Genomic DNA, 19,909 nt, shown 5'->3' on the forward strand with positions numbered 1-19,909 from the left:
CCATGGGCACTACTAGCACATTTCACAGCCCTGACTAGGACACAAGCCAGACAGACCCTCTCCGCCTTTTCTAGCTTTGGACTCACCCCAGGAAGAGTGGCCCGCAGCAGATGCCAGACCGTGGGCAGAGGCAGGTCACGGGACTTGCCCCAAGTCCCCCTGCCTGGTGTTTATGCATCTGTGCATCTAGCCACCCGGCATTATTCGACACCTGCTGGGGGTTCTTCAGAGTAAGGTGGGCAAGGTCCCTGCCCTCATGGAGCTCACAACCCACTGGGGAGGACAGGCAGATATTATTTTATAAATAGGAAAAGGAAATGAGAAAGTATATGGACCTTAAAGAGAAAACGGCCTCCTCAGTCACGGTGTCTCCTGCTCTCCCTGGACGTGGGTCTGGGGGTGCAGCTGCAGGACTGTTGCGGCGAAGACTTGAATATAAAGGGAATACTGGGAAGTTACTATGAACCGTCAATAACAGCCTCGGGCAAAACACGACCTAATCAACAAGGCTCAGTAGCCAACACTATAATCTTCTCTGGAGGGAGATGTCTCATCTTATGATGATTTGCTTATTTTAATTTCAGTTTGTTCTGTGGATGATCCCCATGGACTAGAAGGAAGGAAGGGAAAGGGCCGAGGGTCAGGGACAGATCAAAATGCAGGTTCCCAGGCCACAGCCCCTGTCTGGCCCTTGTGGGTAGGGCCGCCTTAGTTATTCCCACAACTCAGTGATCCTCAGGGACAGCAGGTACATCATTATAGCCAGGTGCCTGCTGTCAGCTCATCATCTGGGAGTCAGCTTGATTAGCACAAGACAGTCCAGTGTCTTTCTTCCAGGATGCCAAGCCAACACCCACGGTCCCAGCTCACCTCTCCACACTGAGGCCCTAGCACTGGGCAAAGGACAAAAGTCTACCTGCATACCTGGCCTTCTTCCACCAGCTCTCACCTTAGGAACCTGTCAGATGCAAGCTCCTTAGAGGCGCCCCCATGCCTGGTTCAGCTCTCGGCCCCCCACTTCCTGCTGTGGAGACAGCCCCATCCTCCCTTGGGAGCAGCTCCTCCCCCCATGCCAACCCCATGGCCTGGTGGGGGCTTGCCATGCTGCTCCTCCACGACCCTGTCCTTGCCGTGAAAACTGGTCCAGGGATGAGGACCTGATTCTAGGCAGCTGTGCCAATAAGGGCCCTTTCCAGGAAAGACAGGCTGTCCCATGTGGAAGACACTGTTTTGCAGTGGGATTGTCAGGTAACCTCCGAACTCCTGCATCCCACTAACCCGAGCTTATGTGGTTTGCTGTCAGCTCTTCCTGTGATCACACAGATACTAGACAGACACAATCAGGCATCAGGGACCCACAGGGTCCCAGTGAACATGACCACAATGGGGCCAGAGTGCTGGCTACACCAGCAAGAACCTCTTGGGGTCAGGGTCCAGCCACACCATCTGCTTTTTACCTTCCTCGCTGCAGGGCCTGCCTTGCCCTTGTTGGGACCTCAAATCTGGGCTGTCACCTTTTAGGGGACTACAGTCACCTCCTCCTTGGGACTCCACTGAAGTCTGTGTCCTCAGTTGCCCCTGCTGCTGTGACTGTCCATGGTTCTGAATGCAGGGAGGTGGCCTGGGGATGGGGACTACACATGAGCTATATCATCACAAAGATGTGGGTTCAAGTCCTGGCTCTGTGCTTCCTCGCTGTGTGACCCTCTCTATGCCCCGTTTCCTTCATCTGTCAAATGAAAACGGTGATGCCTGTACATCAGGGTGGTGGTGAGGATGACTTGAGATGTCACCTGTGGGTGGAATCTGGTAAGGGATCAAGAAATACTATTTTCCACGTCTATCCCCTCGACGTGATTATTCCTATTTCTTATAGGCTCTTAAAAGGTGTCCCCTTCAACCTGGGATCAGGAAGGGATGCTGAACTCCTGTGTCCACACCCTTCACAGAAGCTAAGACACCTCCAGCCCTGCCACCTAAGTCCCCCAATTCCCTCCTCCCAATAATCCAAAGGCTCTTAAATTCCCTCTCCTTCATGGGTCTGCCAAGCAATAATGATGTGCTCAATTTGGTCAGTTCCCACAATTCCCTTAGTGCTCTTCAACCCACTAAATTATCTTAAATGCCCACCCTGCCTCTACCCTATACTGAATATAAACATGTCTGCTGTAATTGTCGAGTGCAAACCAGAACCACAACAGAGATCCCACAGTTCTGTTATCTGCCTTTAGGCACTGCTTTGAAAGGCTGGGCCGCATGTTAGACATCTGCAATGTGAAAGGCCAAGTCCACGTTTGCAGCCTGTGAGATACTTGGTTTTACATAGACAAGACTGACCGAACAGCTGAACCCACTTTTCCTTTTTCGACCTATCCATGTTGAGCCATAATATAACACCAACCTTCCTTGTTTCCCTCATTCTTCATGTTGCCTCATGGCGAACCACGTTAGGTGAGAATTTGGGAAGTGCTTTTGCTAAGCCTGGCAGCGCTCAGGGAGCCAGGGAACCATGGCCGGGGCTCACGGGGCTGGACGCCCAGCATGTCCTGTCGGGCTAGAGCACCCCCACCAGGCCACTCGCAGGCTCTGAGCTCCACCCCCCGACCCCTCCCTCCCACAGCTGCTGCTGGGACCTACCTCCACCCACTGCCAGAGCTCCGGGCTCCCACTGTGCCCTGGCGCGACCCCTGCTGCAGCCTCCTGGGGGTCAGGAAAACCCACTCTCTTCCGGAAGCCACTGGTAACTGGCCTCACCCTAACACATCCACTGGATTAGAGGATGCCAACCCCAAAGACTCCATGTCATGACAGAAACTAGAAATGACAGAGATGTCCAGGACAGGCCCCGGAAAAGAACCATGAGAAGACCGTGTCTCTCTAAGCTTCCTGTGTCCTGGATCCCCCACCCTCCCCTTTGAGAATAGGATAAAAGCTACTGATCCTCACCCCTGAAAGAAGACTGCCACACATTCTTTTGAATTTGGTTTCTGGAGGCTTATAGGACCCCCGAAACCACATGGGACAACGCAGGTGTCTGTGGGTTCAGGCTAAGAACCCAAGATATATGGAAACAGGTTTCCAGTTTCAAAACTCTCAAGAAAAGATTAATTTTCTTTTTTCAAAATAAAAAGGGATCTTTACACTTCATATAAACATGAGTTCATCCTAAAATAGTCATTCAATATCAAAGTATAAAAATCACCCATAATCCTATCACCCAGAGAAACCCACATGTACCTTTCAGTGTATGAGCAGCCGTGTGTCTTGCAGAGGTGACACCTGTGCTTCCACCCCTGTTCTGGTGGGGATGGTGACAGAGTCACTGAGCCCCGAGGACATTGTTCTCCCTCTCCCAAGAGGAGCAAATATGCCTCCTGTGTCTCAAAGGTCTGTGCCCCACTGAGCCCACCAACCCCACTGAGTGTGAAGGTGGCCAGGTCATCTGCCCTCTGTGTACAGGGAGAAAGGGCATCCAGGTGAGGGGGGAGCTTGGGGAGGCCACCTCCAGGAAAGAGACAATGTGGCCAAGGGTAGGGCCTGTGCTCTCAGGTACCTGGACGTCCCCCACAAGCCACCCACCCTCTGGTAGGCACCTGGGGCTGAGGAGAGGCAGACCCCTGGCCAGCAGACCCCTGTCCAGCCCCTCAGGTGACACAGAGAAAGAAAAGGGCAGGGAGAGGCAAGAGGCAGCGCCAGAGCTGGAACCAGATTAATCACAGTGTGGGGCCCTGCTGCACGGCCCGACCCCTCCTTCTCTCCCAGCCCTGGGCAGCCCATTCTCCTGGGCCCTAGCGAGGCACGGAGCACCACCTGCGGTGTGCGCTGCAGCCACACTGGCCTCCCATAGGACGGTGAGTCGGCCCCAGGGCTCTCTCCCGGGTGCCCACCTGACTTCACCCTCTTGCACAGGATCTGGATTATGCCTTTGCTTCCTCTTCTCTGTCCCCTCCCCTAGGGTGGGGCTACTATTAAGATCACCACTCACTTCATTTCAAGGTGGACTCCCACCTTTTAACGTCATGGATGTGGGGCAGCAGCCCTGTTGCCAAGACAACAGGGCGGGCCCTGCGCTGGTCAGCTCCGCTGGCACACACTCCGCCTGGTCAAACTCCAGCTGAGTCCTTGGCTCATCTCCCTTGGTGGTTACGACAACGTAAACATCTGTGGTTTTCGCTCCTATTTTGTCTGTCTCTTCACTGGGTCTTGGCAATCTACAGGTATTCTCCTGAACGCACTGACTACTTTCACTAACACTTTCTATTTTTACTAACTAGCCCTGATGGCAGTTTCCTCTCCTCTAAAGTGAGGAGAGGAATCAGTACTGCTGACTCAACACACACACACTCCTATATGAGAGTACCATATGGACTTGCATTTAATATATTATGGACAACCTTCCAAGTCAGCATGTAGTCATGGTGTGATGGAGGAGTTACTCTTGTACGCTTTGCTTGCCTTCCCCTCTGTTTCCCATTATATAAAAATCTTGAAACATACATCTCTATCCCGTCACATAATTATTCTTGATGAGAACTTCTCTAAGATGAAAAACCAAAAATAAGGAAGGAAGGTACGTAGGTGGGGAAGGAGGAGAAAGAGAGAAAGAAGGGGGTGAAACGACAATGTCCCCACCCTGGAAGAAAACTAGAGATGAGCCACAGATATAAATGTTTAGCCTGCGGAAGAACCTGCTATGTGATACTCTCACCTCCCTCCAATGCAACTACAACATGAGCTTAAGAAATTGTAATGAAAGTTTAATTGCCAGATTTAATTCTGTCACTTATTTATAGACTTTTTTCACCCATAGATATTTAATTCTATGTGGTAGCTGGACATTAAAACATTCAGAGGAAAATCAAAACTAAAACTCTCAGAAATCAAGGAGAAAAAAACCTTCAAGAAAAGGATCAAAATTAATAAAAAAAAATACTAAATGTAAAACTTTGGTCATAATGATGAGATGGAGATATGATAGAATTTTTAGGTTAAAAATGTAAACCCTCATTCTCAATTCATCACACTTTTTATCTCCAGCTCACCAAAATAAAAGCCCAGGGGGAAACTGATTTGGCTTTTGGAATAGAGTATAGGGTAGGTTAGATCCTTGGCATTCTAAGGGCTTGCATTCCCAAACCATGCAAACATACTAAGACCTTCTTGAACCCCCAAATTCACACATATCACTGTGGCACATGCTTTTCTCCATAAAATGTACACAGGACAAAGAACAGAGGACAACAAAGTCCCCGGGCTGGGTGGCAGGACCTGGCTTGCTCAGCAGCTGAGTAGCTCATTTTCTGCTATTTTTATCCAATATGTGCCTCAGCAAAATCCCTACCACCATACACCACATGCCTTCAGGGGTCCCCACAACCAGGTGAAACTACAAATGCTCACAGCCATGTACAAAGAGTGGGCCAAGGCTGAGGAACAAGGGTCTGCACAACCAAGGCAGGTGTCAAAACACCCTGGCCCAGGCCAGGCATGGTGGCTCCTGCCTGTAATCCCAGAACTTTGGGAGGCCAAGGCGGGAAGATCGCTTGAGGCCAGGAGTTCAAGACCAGTCTGGGCAATATAGAGAGATCCCTCTCTACAAAAAATAAAAAAATTAGCCAGCCATGGTGGTGTGCACCTGTAGTCCCAGCTACTCGGGAGGCTGAGGCAGGAGGATCGCTTGAGCCCAGGAGTTCGAGGCTGCAGTGAATTATGATCATGCCACTGCACTCCAGCCTGGGTGACACAGTGAGACCCTGTCTTTTAAAAACAAAACACCGTGGCTCCTTCCAGGGCTCCACACTTGCCTGCTCAGAGGCAGTGTCACTTTAATGTACACACTGTTCTACCAAGCCTTGTTATTCTCTTTCCTAATGAACATCAGACCCACCGCAGCACATAAAAAGGGAGGGGTATGGCGGCTGCTCCAGGAAAAATGATGGCTCTGCAGGTAAGAGAGGCACCCAGGAAGCTACAGAAAACACTCTCCCTGTCTCTCTCCCCCCCCCCACCCACACACATGCACACACATGCACACACACACATACACACACACACATACACATACACACACTGAGCTGGTTAAGCTGGGGCTCCTCGACTGCCCACCCGAGAACTTCCAGGCAGGCTCCCTGCTCCCCGCACAGACCACCCCTGTCGATGGGGCCCCCTGGCCGCTCCTGCTCTGCCTCCCTCGTGGCCTCTCTTCTGCTGTCTGCCCAGAATCGCATCTTTGGCTCTCTCCTCTTTCCCTCTGCATCTCCCCCCCCCCCACCCCGACCCGGCTCAGGAGCTGACAGGGACCAGGCAGGTGGCAACTGTGGTGACAGGGCAATCACCAAACCCCCAAGGGGGGCAGCCCCTACTCAGCTCCTGCCAACTGTCCCACAAGGGACTGTGGGACTCTGGTTGTGGAAAGTCTGATTTTTAAAGAGGGGCTGGAAGTTTATATGCAATTGCCTAGTTTAAAAACATTGGTAAATAAATTAAAAAATCTAAAAACACTGATTGGGCCAAACAAAACAAGTTCACAGGCTGTTTGGTCTGGAGCGGATTCCACATGCTCCAAGGAGACCTGGTCTTCCCAAACCCAGGGCTTCACCAACAGTGAGCACAAAGTCCCCAAAGAGTGCCTCCTGGCAGGGTCTCTCTCAGGCCTCTGACCCTGAGGTCTGCTCTTAGGCAGGACACTGTACCCACTGGCCCTCGGGGACCTCCAGTGACTCCCATGCCCCTCACTGACATCCCCATCCCACTCCCCCTCCTGCTCTGCCCCCAGCTCATCCTGCGGCCTGGCCCTGTCCCCTGCTCTTCTTGCTCTGAGCCCTCTCGCTTCAGACCCAGGGAGCCACCAGCCCTGCCTGGTTGACCCTCCAGTCTGTTCTAGGCATTTCCTTCAGCCTTCAGCAGACTTCCCCCATATAAAGAGGAGATGTTTATGTGAATGAACGCAGGCATGAATGGGGCACCTACTGAACTACCTGAGCCATACTCCTGGGTGCCACAGAAAAGTCCCCCCATCATCCTGGCCCCACAACACCAATCAGCTATAAAATCCCACAGCATCTCCATGACGTCTCTTGGCTTTGCTTCTTCCTTTCAGGGCCAATTCCTTCACCTGGGCCACCCTCAGTTTTTTGCCGAATGAGCAAAACAGCCTCCGAGTTGCCTCCCAGTCTCACCCTTTCACCAGCCTCGGGACTGGTAGTTCTCAGATCTTGTGTTCCTTAGACTCCCCCAGGGAGCTTGCTACGGGCTCCACTCCTACCAAGATTCTCATTCTGTAGGGAGTGGCGTATCTGCTCTTTTTTTTGCTTTTGGCACGTGCATTTTTAACAAGCTCCCCAGGCGATTCTGATCGAGGTGCGCAGGAAACCACTGGAAAACACTGTAATGGACTGTGGCCTTTCCCAGACACAAGTCTGATGGCCCCTTCCCTGCTTCAGTGGCTACCTGGAGCCTTCAGGATGTAATGCGGTGATGGGAAGTGGCCCCTGGCCTTTGGTCCACCTTCACACTACATACAGGTGACCAACCTGGGCCGTGCTCCCACTCCCTCTGCCTTGGCACACCCACCTCCACCTGCCAGGAATGCTCTTCCCAGCTTCCTCCTTGATCTACCCTTACTCTTTCTCAGAAATGAACTCAGATGTCACCTCCTCTGGGAAGTCTTCCCTGACTCCCATCCTCGACTGGGTTCTTATCCTCTATCCTGCCATAAGTAATCTCTCATTCGTTTGATTTAACAAACACACATGTAGTGATTACTATGTTTCAGGCCCTGTTCCTGGTGCACTGAATCCTTCACTAACCCTAAGAAATAAGAACCATCATTACCCACATTTTACAGATGAGAAAACTGAGGCACAGAGAAGGTAAATATCTTGCCTGAGGTCACACAGCTGGTAAATGGCAAGCCAGGGACTTGACTCTGGCAGCCTGGCTCCAGAGTCCACGTCCTTTCCCACCCCATGGCACTGCCACCTCTTACCTGCCCAAGCGCACCACACACAGCATTCCCAGTGCCTGCCTGTGATTCTCCTCCTCGGGACAGAAAGCTCTCTGTGGCCCTTGGAGGACTAAACGTCCAGCCCAGGCTCTAACACATGGTGGAAATGCAAGGAACATTTGCTCAAAAACAAAGTTGCACATACTCATGGCACTGGATTGACAAGGAAAGATAAAATTCATAAAACCTCAGAATTTAAAGAAACTTTAAATGGGATCAGGCCCAATGACCGGCACAATAACTCTATTCTTCAGAGAGCGACCCTCCAGAGCTTGCAGACTCCAGGTGGTGGAGAATATACCACCCGTTCCAACCCTGTGTGACGCTGACTACTAGGAACTTCCATTCTACACTTAACTGAAATGCGTCACCATGTTCACCCAGACCATGCAGAACAGGTCCCGCTCCTCCAGCAGAGAAGGCTCTTGAGATACTGAAGACAACCCTGGCTTTCACTTCTGTAGGTGAACCCTCCTATATTCCGAAAGGGAATCTCAGTCTCCGGTTCACCGTCAACACGTCCCTCTGAGCCCACTGTGGTCAGTCAGAGCCCTGCCCAGGAGGGTGGCTCCAGATATGGGCACCATGTGCTCAGTATAAATTAACCCTCATCATGGCCAATATACTCCAATTAAAAGCAAATACACGAATGATGTATTTCAAAAGCTTCCCTCTGCCAAATAGCTGAAGTAACATCTGCTCTGGCAACCTTTTGGTTAAGCCCTGGTTTCTGATGATAGTGCATTATTTGGAACTCTGTACTGATTCGCCTAAAAAGATTTATGTTGGCTTTGCTTCCGCAAGCCAAGAGTTTTCCCACAAAGTTCTGTTCTCACACCAACCTTGCAAAGTAGCAATAATTAACTCTATTTTACAGAAGAAGACACAGGGCACACGGCTGCTTGGCAGAGAAGCTGACATTCCAACCCAAGGCTATGGTTCCAGAGCCTGTCTGCTCTCATCACGCCGCCATTTTGGGAATGACGGTTGGAATGTGGCGAAATGAGCACAAAATGAGCATTAAGGAAACGCTGGGTTAAAGCAGGAAAGTGGATGATTACAAATGAGCAGAAAAAGCAGAAACATAACTCATGATTCATAAGTCTTCGCATCCCGACGGTCTTTCCTTGTGCTAAAGGCATCCTTCAATTTAAGAAGTTATTTTTCCACTTGTGCATATTTTAACTATAATAACTAAAAACATGTCTTACTTGTAACCTCCTACAATTCAAATAACAGGAATTTCAGAATGTTCCCATGTCCAAACTCAAAACATCAAGGACTTAAAAACACAAAATGAATGATTTTTACTAAGGACTATCAGCATATAGCAAGTCATTAGTACCATTTAAGATGAACATATTTTGAGAAACTATGAGCAGTATCTCTGGACTAGTCAAGTGAAGCAGTGGGAGGGAGAAGGAACAAAGGAATCTGTAACTGGTTGTGATCAATTAGTTGTAAACACCACTGCACTCGGGTTAGCCAGTATCTTAATCTTTTCTGTATCTCTTTCCTGACTACCTCTACCCCCACAGTGTAGAAAAATGTCAAACACACATAAGCACTTAATAAATATATGTGGGTTTGTTACGTACTTTCTGTACCCAGAGGAAGAAATGCTTATTTAGAAAATCTGATTTTTGAATCATAAGCTGGGTAAATATCTTTTTCATATTCAAAACATCAGAAGAAGAAAATTACTAAAAAGACAAAGTCTACAATCATTTCAGAAAACAAAACTACACTGTTTACTGAAAGCATGAGAAAACCAACTTATATTTGGTGGCCTCAAATAAAGTACTTAAAATTAGTTTATGTGCTAATTTGGCATTCAAAAATTAGTCAAAAGAAATGGCAAAGAAAAAGTCCATATATTTTAGGGTAAGAATGAGAATATAAGTGCTACTTAAGCATAAACCTCTGCGTTATGAATTAGTGCAGTTTCTTACACCATAATAATAAGCAACCAATAAAGCAATTAAATAAATGAAGCAATTAAACCCCATTTCTACAGAAATGGGGAAACCCCAAAGTTCCAGTTTACCTAGAAGTAGAAGAGCAGTAAGAACGTCCATAGCTTAATATCTTTCCGGACTCCAGCGTATCCAAGAATAAAGAGCTCAGACCCAGCCAGGCTAATTTACTCTGCAAAATTTTCCTTAAAAAAGTATGGCTGCAAATTGGCTCTCCTAAAACAGAAGGTACTTTCAGAAGAGTTATATAAGCAAAACACACAGGCCAATTCAGTGACGTGGAAACCAGCTCATGCAAGAGAAACGCCGCAAACACAAATAACCCACATTCATGTCTCAGAACCTGTCGGCTTCTCAGAATAAAAATCAGGGTTGATTGTAACATCTACCTCTCCAACCAAAGGATAGAAAATTTTTAATGAAAAGTTACAGACAATTAAACTACTGAAAGTCCTACCACACTTTTTGGAAAGGATTCCTATCAGTTCCTTAAGCCATCTGGAATATTTCTAAACTTCTGATGCCCACCTTCTCCTGACCCTTTTGCCAATTCTGGAAGGATAAAATGAGTATTTTTAATTCCCTTTGCTATTAGAAATAACTGTCATATGCACCAGATGTGTGCACAGGAGTATGTCGCAACCGGAGGTGAACCAAGGAAACTTGCCCAAAGCCTCCTCTCTTCAAACCACCTATTCCTAACACCAAGTCTTTCCCACGCTCCTCTGTACACTCACAACATCCCACTCACTGAGCCACCTGCCCTTCTTTCCCTCATTCACACGGTGACAGAAACACCACCTCCTCACTGAGCTGCCCTGGGCGGTGATGGGGACCAACTGCTTGTCTCCCACCCATTAGGGTGAGACAGGTGACAGCAGAAACACAATTCCCGGGATCATATAGATGTTTTCTCAGCTTCAAGTACACAGCGACAGAAGGAAAGGGAATTAAGGTCTACCTGCTTTTCAGAGCAGGCATAGATTCATGCATTCGACAAACATTTATGAAATACCACCATGTGCTGGGCATTGCTGGTTCCTGGGACATAGAGGGAAATGGGACACGGTCCCTGCTCTCAAAGAAGGTAAGAATGGAAAAATACAATACTGCATGGTTAGTGAAAGGAGGAAACAGGTTCAGGGCATTCTGATATACATCAAAGAAGCACCAAACCCTTGGGGCCTCCTGGAAGGTTCCTAGGGCAGAAGAGGCAGGGCTGAAAGGGAAAGGGTAGGAGGGGTGAGGAGGAGGGCAGGCACTCCAGGCAGAGGGCACCAGGACTGCGGCACAGAGAATAGGCTGGCACTCGCAGAGCACACCAAGCAGAGAGGGGCCACACAGGAGGGCAAGGAGCCTTCCAGAAGACCTGGGCCACCACTAAGAAGTGGCAACCACAAGGTCCCAGTGCTAGATTTGTGTTTGAGGACAGCTACTCTTAGGGGAGTTACAGTGTGCACAGATTTGGGGCACAGCCTGAACACCAGGATCCCAGTGTAGGATGCTGGAAGGTGAGGTTGGCGGACTGGCTTCATCAGAGCACTCTTGCCTGGCCACTGGGATTTCCAAGGCGAAGCCCCTGCTGCCCAGGGGGCAAGCTTGATACTGGGGACCTGATCCCCTCACCCTGCCCCAAACAACTGCAACCCCACAGCTGACTAGACATAAAATGGACACCCAACCCTCAATGATCCCACCAGCCGGACAAACACCTCTGCTTGGTGTGGCTCAGCGCAAAAGTCAAGCTGGGGCACTCGGTGTCTGTACCTGGGAAATCTGAACTGAGAATGTTCGAGTAACCAGGCAGTTTAGGATCCATGCACAAGTCAAAAGAGCACAGTCTGAACCCTGCTCGGTGGTTTAGGGTCCCTGCTTGCAACCACACACCATGATCGCCAGTGATAAAAAGACTTGGTTGTTTTCAACCTCATTGTTCATCTAAAAAACAAGGCTTTGGGGCCTCCTTGTTTCCCACAAACTCAGGCCCCCTGTTTCAGAAGGAAACCACCTAACCTCCCACGCCCTGGTGACGCCTGCTCTACTCACAGAACTGCAAGCTGAGGCTCAGGAAGGCCAGCAGCGCAGCCAGGGCCAGCAGCAGCAAGAAGCGGTTGCGGAAAAGCATTATTATTGCTCTATTTTCTCTTCATGGTTTCACCTCAAATCGGGAACACGTCCTGTGAATGAAGCAGAGGCAATAAACAAGTGTTCAGAGATGGAAAACCAAGTTTGTCAAATGAAAATAATCCGATTAGCCCAGTCCCCTGGCAGGGAGGCATGAATCTCGAGCTGGAGAACAATCGCACGCTCTATGATTAGTCTTTGTCCCCACATGAGCCCAAGCGAGAACGCTCCCTTCAAGTTAACAACAGGAAACCAGTTCATGAATGCCTCGTTTATCTGACATCAACAGCGAGTGAGATATTTTATAGACATGACCTTTCCAAAGAATAATGTAAAGGACATTTATTGAGCATTTACAATGTGCCGGACAATGAAGGAAGTCGTCACATGGACCAGCATGCCCCAGTATGACCTCCAACCTTTAAATCTGGAAATTTTTTGATGAACATTCTGCTAAGATGACCTTGGTCTTCTTTAATTTTAATCGTTAATCTGAACATCAGTCATTGCAGTAATGCTTTTAGAGACGTCTTGGGTGTGCGACAGGGTCTGCTCCTGCACTAACTAGCCCCCTCGCTAATTACAGACCTCCCTCCAACCTGGGCCACTGAGCCTAGTTCAGCTGCACCCGGGGGTCTTCCTGAAGCCCCACTCCACTCATTCTAAATTCCTCTAGCCACATTAGAACTGTGCAGGAGGACTTCAAAAACAAAACAAAACAAAACAAAAAGCTGAATGAGGCCCCAAATGTTCCTTCTGTGAAAAAAGTGAATGGGCCGGGCGCGGTGGCTCACGCCTGTAATCCTAGCACTCTGGGAGGCCGAGGTGGGCGGATCGTTTGAGCTCAGGAGTTCGAGACCAGCCTGAGCAAGAGCGAGACCCCGTCTCTACTAAAAATAGAAAGAAATTATATGGACAGCTAAAATATATATATAGAAAAAATTAGCCGGGCATGGTGGTGCATGCCTGTAGTCCCAACTACTCGGGAGGCTGAGACAGGAGGATCCCTTGAGCCCAGGAGTTTAAGGTTGCTGTGAGCTAGGCTGACGCCACGGCACTCACTCTAGCCTGGGCAACAAAGTGAGACTCTGTCTCAAAAAAAAAAAAAAAAAGTGAATGGCTACTTTTGGTTTTACCTTATCAGTTTTAGAAATCAAGTTTATTTCCTGGTTCTCGTTGGGATTTTTTTTTGTTTTTTTTTTTTTTTTTTTGAGACAGAGTCTCACTCTGTTGCCCGGGCTAGACTGAGTGCCGTGGCGTCAGTCTAGCTCACAGCAACCTCAAACTCCTGGGCTTAGCGATCCTACTGCCTCAGCCTCCCGAGTAGCTGGGACTACAGGCATGAGCCACCATGCCCGGCTAATTTTTTGTATATATATATTTTAGTTGTCCATATAATTTCTTTCTATTTTTAGTAGAGACGGGGTCTCACTCTTGCTCAGGCTGGTCTCGAACTCCTGACCTCGAGCGATCCACCCGCCTCGGCCTCCCAGAGTGCTAGGATTACAGGCGTGAGCCACCGCGCCCGGCCTGGGATTTTAAAAAGAACTTGAAAACACAGTCTCTCTAGAAAAGGTTCTTAACCTACAGTAAGACTGTAACAGTAATTTCAAACCTGAATTTTTCCCCCTTCCAATAGAATCTCCTTCAGAGAACTGATAGACAAAATCAGATAAAAGCTCATCTGCTAATGTGGTGAGGGTTGCACAAATATAGTAAAAGCCATTAAACTGTACACTTGGTGGACTGTATGGTGTGTGAATTATATCTGAATAACCTGTTTTTTTAAAAAGCGTATCTGCTAGAATGAAGCAGGAGCCAGAGCCCCGGAGACCCTTCCTTCCCACCCCCTCCCCAAGGGCCCTGCAGGGGAGTTTGAAAACCACTCTCTTTAAGGGACCTGTCAGACATTCTACCAAAAGAGAACATTTGCTAAAAGATTGACGAAAATCCACTTGCACCTCACAATTGAACTTGTATGTCCAGCAACTGGTATCTCTGTTAACAAACAGACCCCAATTTTACACCTTCCAACGTAAAGTGCTTCTGTCCATCCCTAACCAAGGGTGGGGTCCAGTACCCCAAGCTCAGTACTACACAATCATGTGTTCTTTTTCATATCCCTCCCTTTGCAGCTCTGGCTCACAGCCTGTCTTCAGGCCTCATTCTGGGCCTGGGAAGCTACCACACCATCCCCAGGAATCACCCACCCCTGATTTCTGAGGCCACGTGGTGTCTCTTACTTCATCACCTTGGAGGCCAGACTAGCCTGTTGGTTGCTCTGCATTTGCATGTAGGAGGCCAGGTCCTTTCTTCCACTGCTGGGCTAGGTCTGGCCCTTCAATTACTCCCTGCTCCCAGCCTCCTGGGGACTTCCCACCTCCCTGACTGGCAGGACAGGCCACTAGAGCAACTAAGGATGTTTCCTATGGTTTTACCTGACACTGCCCTTTCACATGGGGATTAACCACAGTATGGTCCAGAGTTGTCTTCGGGTGGGCATTTGTTAGAAGCAATCACTGCTTGCTAAGTTACATCTTTGGCTTACGGCAGGGTAGATTTGTTGCAGTTAGGGCTCCCAATTTGTTCATGCCTTTCCATATTCATGGCCTTATGTAGTCTCTTCCTACAATGACTCTGAACTTGGCCAAGGATTTGTTTTGGCCAATGGGATGACAGCAGATGTGTTGCAGGCAGAGGCTGGAAAAGTACTGATGCGCTGGGCCTTGTCCTCCTCTGCTACTTTTGCAACACTGAGATCACCGTGTGAAGACCCCAGGCTAGTCTGCTGGAGGATGAGAGACCAGGTGGAGCCAAGCAGTCCCTGCTGAGACTCTCTTCAAACAACCAGCCTGACAATCGCCACACACGTGAGGCCATCCTAGACCACCCAGCTCCAGCCAGACCACCAAGAGATCATATGAGCAGAGTCTGCCCAGACCAAAAGAACTGCATGGCCCATCCACAGGATCAGAAGCAAGCATAAGGGTTGCGGTTTTAAGCCAATGAGTTTTGGGATCTTGACAGCAAGCACAATCTAACTGATACCGTGGGGAGGAAACGCCTTGCATCTTCACCCGAAATTCTAAGCCAGGATCCAGATCTCCATATCCTCATCTGCAGGCACCACATGCAAATCTCCATCTTGTCTACGTGCTTTAATATGCTGAGTGTTTTGGGGGAAAGGGGCTATATTTAGTTTAGATTTAAATATGTTGGGTTAACCAGATGGCTGGGATCATGTAACTACCTTACTGCTTCTTGTCTTTGGACCACTAGTATCTCTGCCTTTCTGTGGCTTTTCATTTGACAAGCAGTGGGAACACCTGCCGTTCCCCCATGGTATTCTCTGGGGTTCTGGCTCTCCCTGGACAGCCTGCAGCATGGCCAGAGTCCCAGGACTTCCCCCTGTGCTGGGGACCAGGCTGGTGTGACCACCAGCCCTTTACACACATGTTTTCTCTGGAGCCCATTTCACTGGAAAACTCAGAGATAAAGGTCATGCTTTCTTCTTACTTTTTTAAAATTGCTAAATAATGACAACAGAATCCAAAATTCACATGAATCTGAAGATGTTTCCTTGCAGCCGGAACTAGGCCCACAAGGGGCAGGGATGTGTGCTGTGTCCGACGTGGGAACCGGAGCGGGTGGTTCTGCTGTGGGTGTTTCTTCACGGGGACACTTCTTCAGTGGGAGAGAATGAAAGGCGCTGGGAAGTGGTGGGAAGCACGAGGCTCCGGAGACCAGCAGATCTGTGTTCAGTTCCCAGCTCTGCCGCTTATTTCCTGTGTGTCCTCCTGACAACTGACTGACTTCACTTCTCTGAGTCGCAGGATCCTGATTTTTAAATCAGACTGGGGATAAAAGCCTGAAAGCAGGTGGCAGTGGGAACAAGAACCACAGCAGGCAGAGCACCCGGCAGAGTCGGTACGTGCCGTGGCTGACTCCCACGCTCTGGAGGAGCCACGCAGACCCCTACGCCATTATCCGAACACAGGGATCCGCCCTTCCCCCTGAGCTGCTGCTTCTGTTCCATGCTGTGGTTCCTCTTCCAAACCCTGGCCACTCGCCACTTCCCTCCTCACGGGCCCGTCCCACCCGTCAGGGCAGGCAGCCACGTTTGCAGCCACACTCACGGCTCCTCTACCACACGAGCCTTCCCTGGGGCTGACTCAGCCGTTGAGTCCATCCTTGCCCTGGGCTTTCCAGCCTGGAACATCTGGCTCAGCTTCTGCTGGGCCCCACCCCAAGAGGACCAGGATCACCAGCCCACTGGCTCTTTCTGGCTCTGTGGTCCAATCTCCAGCCTCAGTTCTCCAGACCTCCCTTTCCCCTTGTCCAGCCCCAGGTGAGAGGCTCCTGCAGCCACTGGAGAAGTCATGCAATCCCTAGGCTCCCTTCCTGCCACCTCCCCACACTTCTCCCTCCACAGGAGCTCTGCGCCCACCAAGACACCCCATCAGACTCATACAAGTGATGCCAAGGACAGCCAGGACTCTGGGTCCAGAGCAGAAACCCCACAGCCTGCTGACTCACAGCCCCCAAAATAAAATCCACGCACTGCTGTATTGGCAGGGGGAGGTGCTGTGGGATTACAGCTCCCACATGTCCTGATCCCCCAAAATCTCTCAAGTCCCATCACCTTCAATGGAAAACATGATCTTGGCTCAATATGGCATCATGACCAAATTCAACTCCCATAAATACTTCTGTGGAAACAACCCTTATATGTGAAATCTGAACACATAACAGTTACCACTCATCAGCTGTCTGCTGGGCACAGCTTCTTCCCCTGTGCTAAACCCACAAATAAATTCTTACTCTGAATTCCTGATGAAACAGTAAAAACAAAACAAACAAAACAGAAAACCCAGCTAACTCAATTCAACGTTACAATAAATCTGAGCAGTGAAAGAAAAGATTATAGAACACAATTTTGAAAACAGTGATAGTTAACAAGCAGTTCCCATTACGTTATGATAAATACCATTTCTGAATTAAGGAGAAAAAATGAACATGTCAAAGGCATTTTTACAAGCTGCTGTTCTACCATGAGAGATTTCCAGAGCCTAAGCCCTGGCCTATTTATTTTTTACCGTGTAAGAGCTGGAAATGCCACATCTAGGGTCTCCTTCAAAGTGTACAGAATTTAGGGTAAACATGACCAAGACAGCTTGAAAGAAAATGTGCATTCAATTATCTTTCATTTGTGCAGTTAAAACACCATTACTAGGAATAGAAAGATGGCATTAAAGAAAATGCTTTAGATGTATTCTACACTTTGATTTTTTTGGTCAGAATTATCTTGGTCTAAGTAAATACATAATAGTAATAATAATAATAAACTCTTCAAGTCCACAATTGTGAGCTAAATATGAATGAAGCAAAGGTAAAAGCTATATTTTAGTAATTCTCCCTCTCTAAGGTCACCTCAGAGTGCAGTTTAATTGCAAAATCAAAGATGCTTGGCTAAGAATAAACCAACCTTGAAGTCTGATGAAGATGGACAGATTCTAGAGCCTCCAGAAACCCCAGGCAGCAAGACAGGCACCTGGGATGGAGGGGCTGTGAGTTCACAGCAGTTATTCACATTCCAGAGTTCTCCAGTTAATTTGCAGGCTCAGTTCTAAAAGCTGATGCTAGTTACTTCAGTCAATAAGTCACCTGATTCAAAATAACATATTTCCTGAGAGCTAGTAAGTGTCAGGTACCATTCTAAGTGGTAAGGACACTGGACACAGGGTATAGTTGTTGCCATCTTGAAGCTCACAGCTGAAATGTGCTAAAGTATTTATGGGAGAAATGATATGAGATTTAGGATTTGCTTTACAATCTTCCAGGGGGCGGGGTATAACAAGGTTGAGGGGAATGGATGAAACAAGCCTGGCAAAATGCTGACGATAGTTGAAGGTGGGTGACAGATTGTGAGGGTTCATTACATCCACTCTGCTTTGTTGTATGTCTGAAGTTAAAGGATTTTTTATTAAACAGTTTTTGTTTTTTTTTTTAAGGAAGCTTACAGTCTGGTCATGGAAGTAATGAGTAAATAGACCTAGGCCATAGGTAACCATTGCTATCAGGAGGAGAGAGGAGACCACATCCAGGCTAGGATATGGCAGGTAGGTTTCCTGGACGTGGTGACACTGGCCTTCAGTCTTGCAGAGCAGATTGGAGGTGGTGCATTTGTGACTGTATTTTAGGAAAACAGAATGAACCAAAGGGATGGCGTTTAGTCAGACTGCACTGACTGTTAATGGTGGCAGTGGGGTGTTGGGTTGTCGTGAGTGAGAAGAGCCAGAGAAGGGAGTGGGTCATTCTAGGCACCATCCCACAGTGACACATGCAGTGAATCACTGCCCCTGGGGCAGCCAGCTGCCCAGAAGTCCCACAGGAGCTGGGCTGCAAGGGTCTCACTCCCTCTAACCAGGCCAGCTGAACTGCTGGCCCCCGGGAATCTTCCATCAGTGGGACCAGACAGCACACCACTGATTAGCACTCCTGCCCAGAGTGCCCTCTGGGCACAAAGCCAACTGATCTGCAGGTTGGAGCAGAAGGAAGGGTTTGATCGCAGGAGCCATGCCACCAGGGAGTGCCAGCTTAGGGACAGGCCCACTTTGAGGACTGACCTCATTTTCTAGGGCCAGGGTCTATCTCTTTCCAGGACCCAGCCTCCTTCAGGAATACTGGACAAGAGCAGGCGCAGAGGCCCCCTTGTCCCTCTCAGCAGGGGCAACATCTTGAAGGATGCCCAGTAACCATGAGGCGTGCCTTGCCTTGAACATTCTGCACTTTGCCTCACAAGTGCCCCTCCCAGGCACCTTTCTCACCCGGTACTCTCCTCCTGAAGAGCAACCTGTCTTCTACCCTAGGGTAGTGAGGGGTGATATAACCCATGACACTGTCTTGCCCAGACGTGACATGGAGTGGCAACAGCGACCTCCTGGCTTCAGGGGACCCAGGAAGGTATGTGGGGTGGTGGTGCATTGATCAGTGCTGCAAATTGATCCTAAAGCAGGCCCTGGATAAAGGGTAGTGCTGAGCCCAATGTTCTCTGCCCTGCTTTCAGGGCCTGCTGTGATCTGGCCACACCCCACAAACCCCATCTCATTTCCCAGTCCTTCCCATAACAGGCAGTTAAGTGTATGGGCCCAGGGCCAGTGGGCTAGGTCTGGAGCCCTGCCCTGCCCCCTCAGTGAGCCACAGCTTCTCCACCTACGACATGGGAACAATCACTGGGCCCATCTCACAGGTTGCGTGAGGCTAATGGGGCTGATACATGCAAGGCACACAGCACAGTACCCAGTTCCCAGTGAGCTCTCAATAAATGCTTCCAGTGATTTCTCCAGTGGTTTCAATACCCATGTGCTTACCCTGCTTCTCCCTTGTCTTTGCTCCCTCTCCCTCATGCTGGAAATAGAAAGCCCACTGGACCATGCCAGAGAAAGTCAGAGTTGGAAGAGGTTTTAAATATTACCTGGTTTAAGTCCCTCTGGTGATCTGAAGAGAGGCCAGGATAGGTCAGAATTGGCACAGGGACCCGGGCTGCTCACAGAGCCCGGCTTGCATGCCTCAAACCCCTGCTTTACATTCACGGAGTGGGCCCAGCACTCGGCCCTTGTTTCGTTCTTCCTCTTCACTGTAGCAGACATACTATGTGGTAGACACTTCGAACTGTCTCAAAGTGTCTAGTCTCTCCCTTAGGAGCAGAACCCCCTGGGTTTCAGCTGGATACATGGCCACCCAGCTAAAGAGAATATGCCCCAGACTCCCTTGCAACTAGCTGTGGTCATGTGATCAAGTTCTG

The 19,909-nt window shown here is 49.1% G+C and overlaps 1 protein-coding gene across 1 annotated transcript in view; it reads right to left on the minus strand.

Annotated features, from left to right (window-relative positions):
* The window catches only part of PXYLP1 (2-phosphoxylose phosphatase 1), a 57,827-nt gene that overhangs the window by 19,079 nt on the left and 18,839 nt on the right, over positions 1-19,909 (minus strand). Inside the window, exon 2 of the mRNA XM_069473155.1 lies at positions 12,028-12,158. Within this exon, the coding sequence (XP_069329256.1) occupies positions 12,028-12,106 (79 nt within the window). The 5' untranslated portion in view covers positions 12,107-12,158. The remainder of the gene's footprint in view (positions 1-12,027; positions 12,159-19,909) is intronic.

Source organism: Eulemur rufifrons, chromosome 7 (assembly GCF_041146395.1).
Source record: "Eulemur rufifrons isolate Redbay chromosome 7, OSU_ERuf_1, whole genome shotgun sequence".
Classification (NCBI taxonomy): Eukaryota; Metazoa; Chordata; class Mammalia; order Primates; family Lemuridae; genus Eulemur; species Eulemur rufifrons.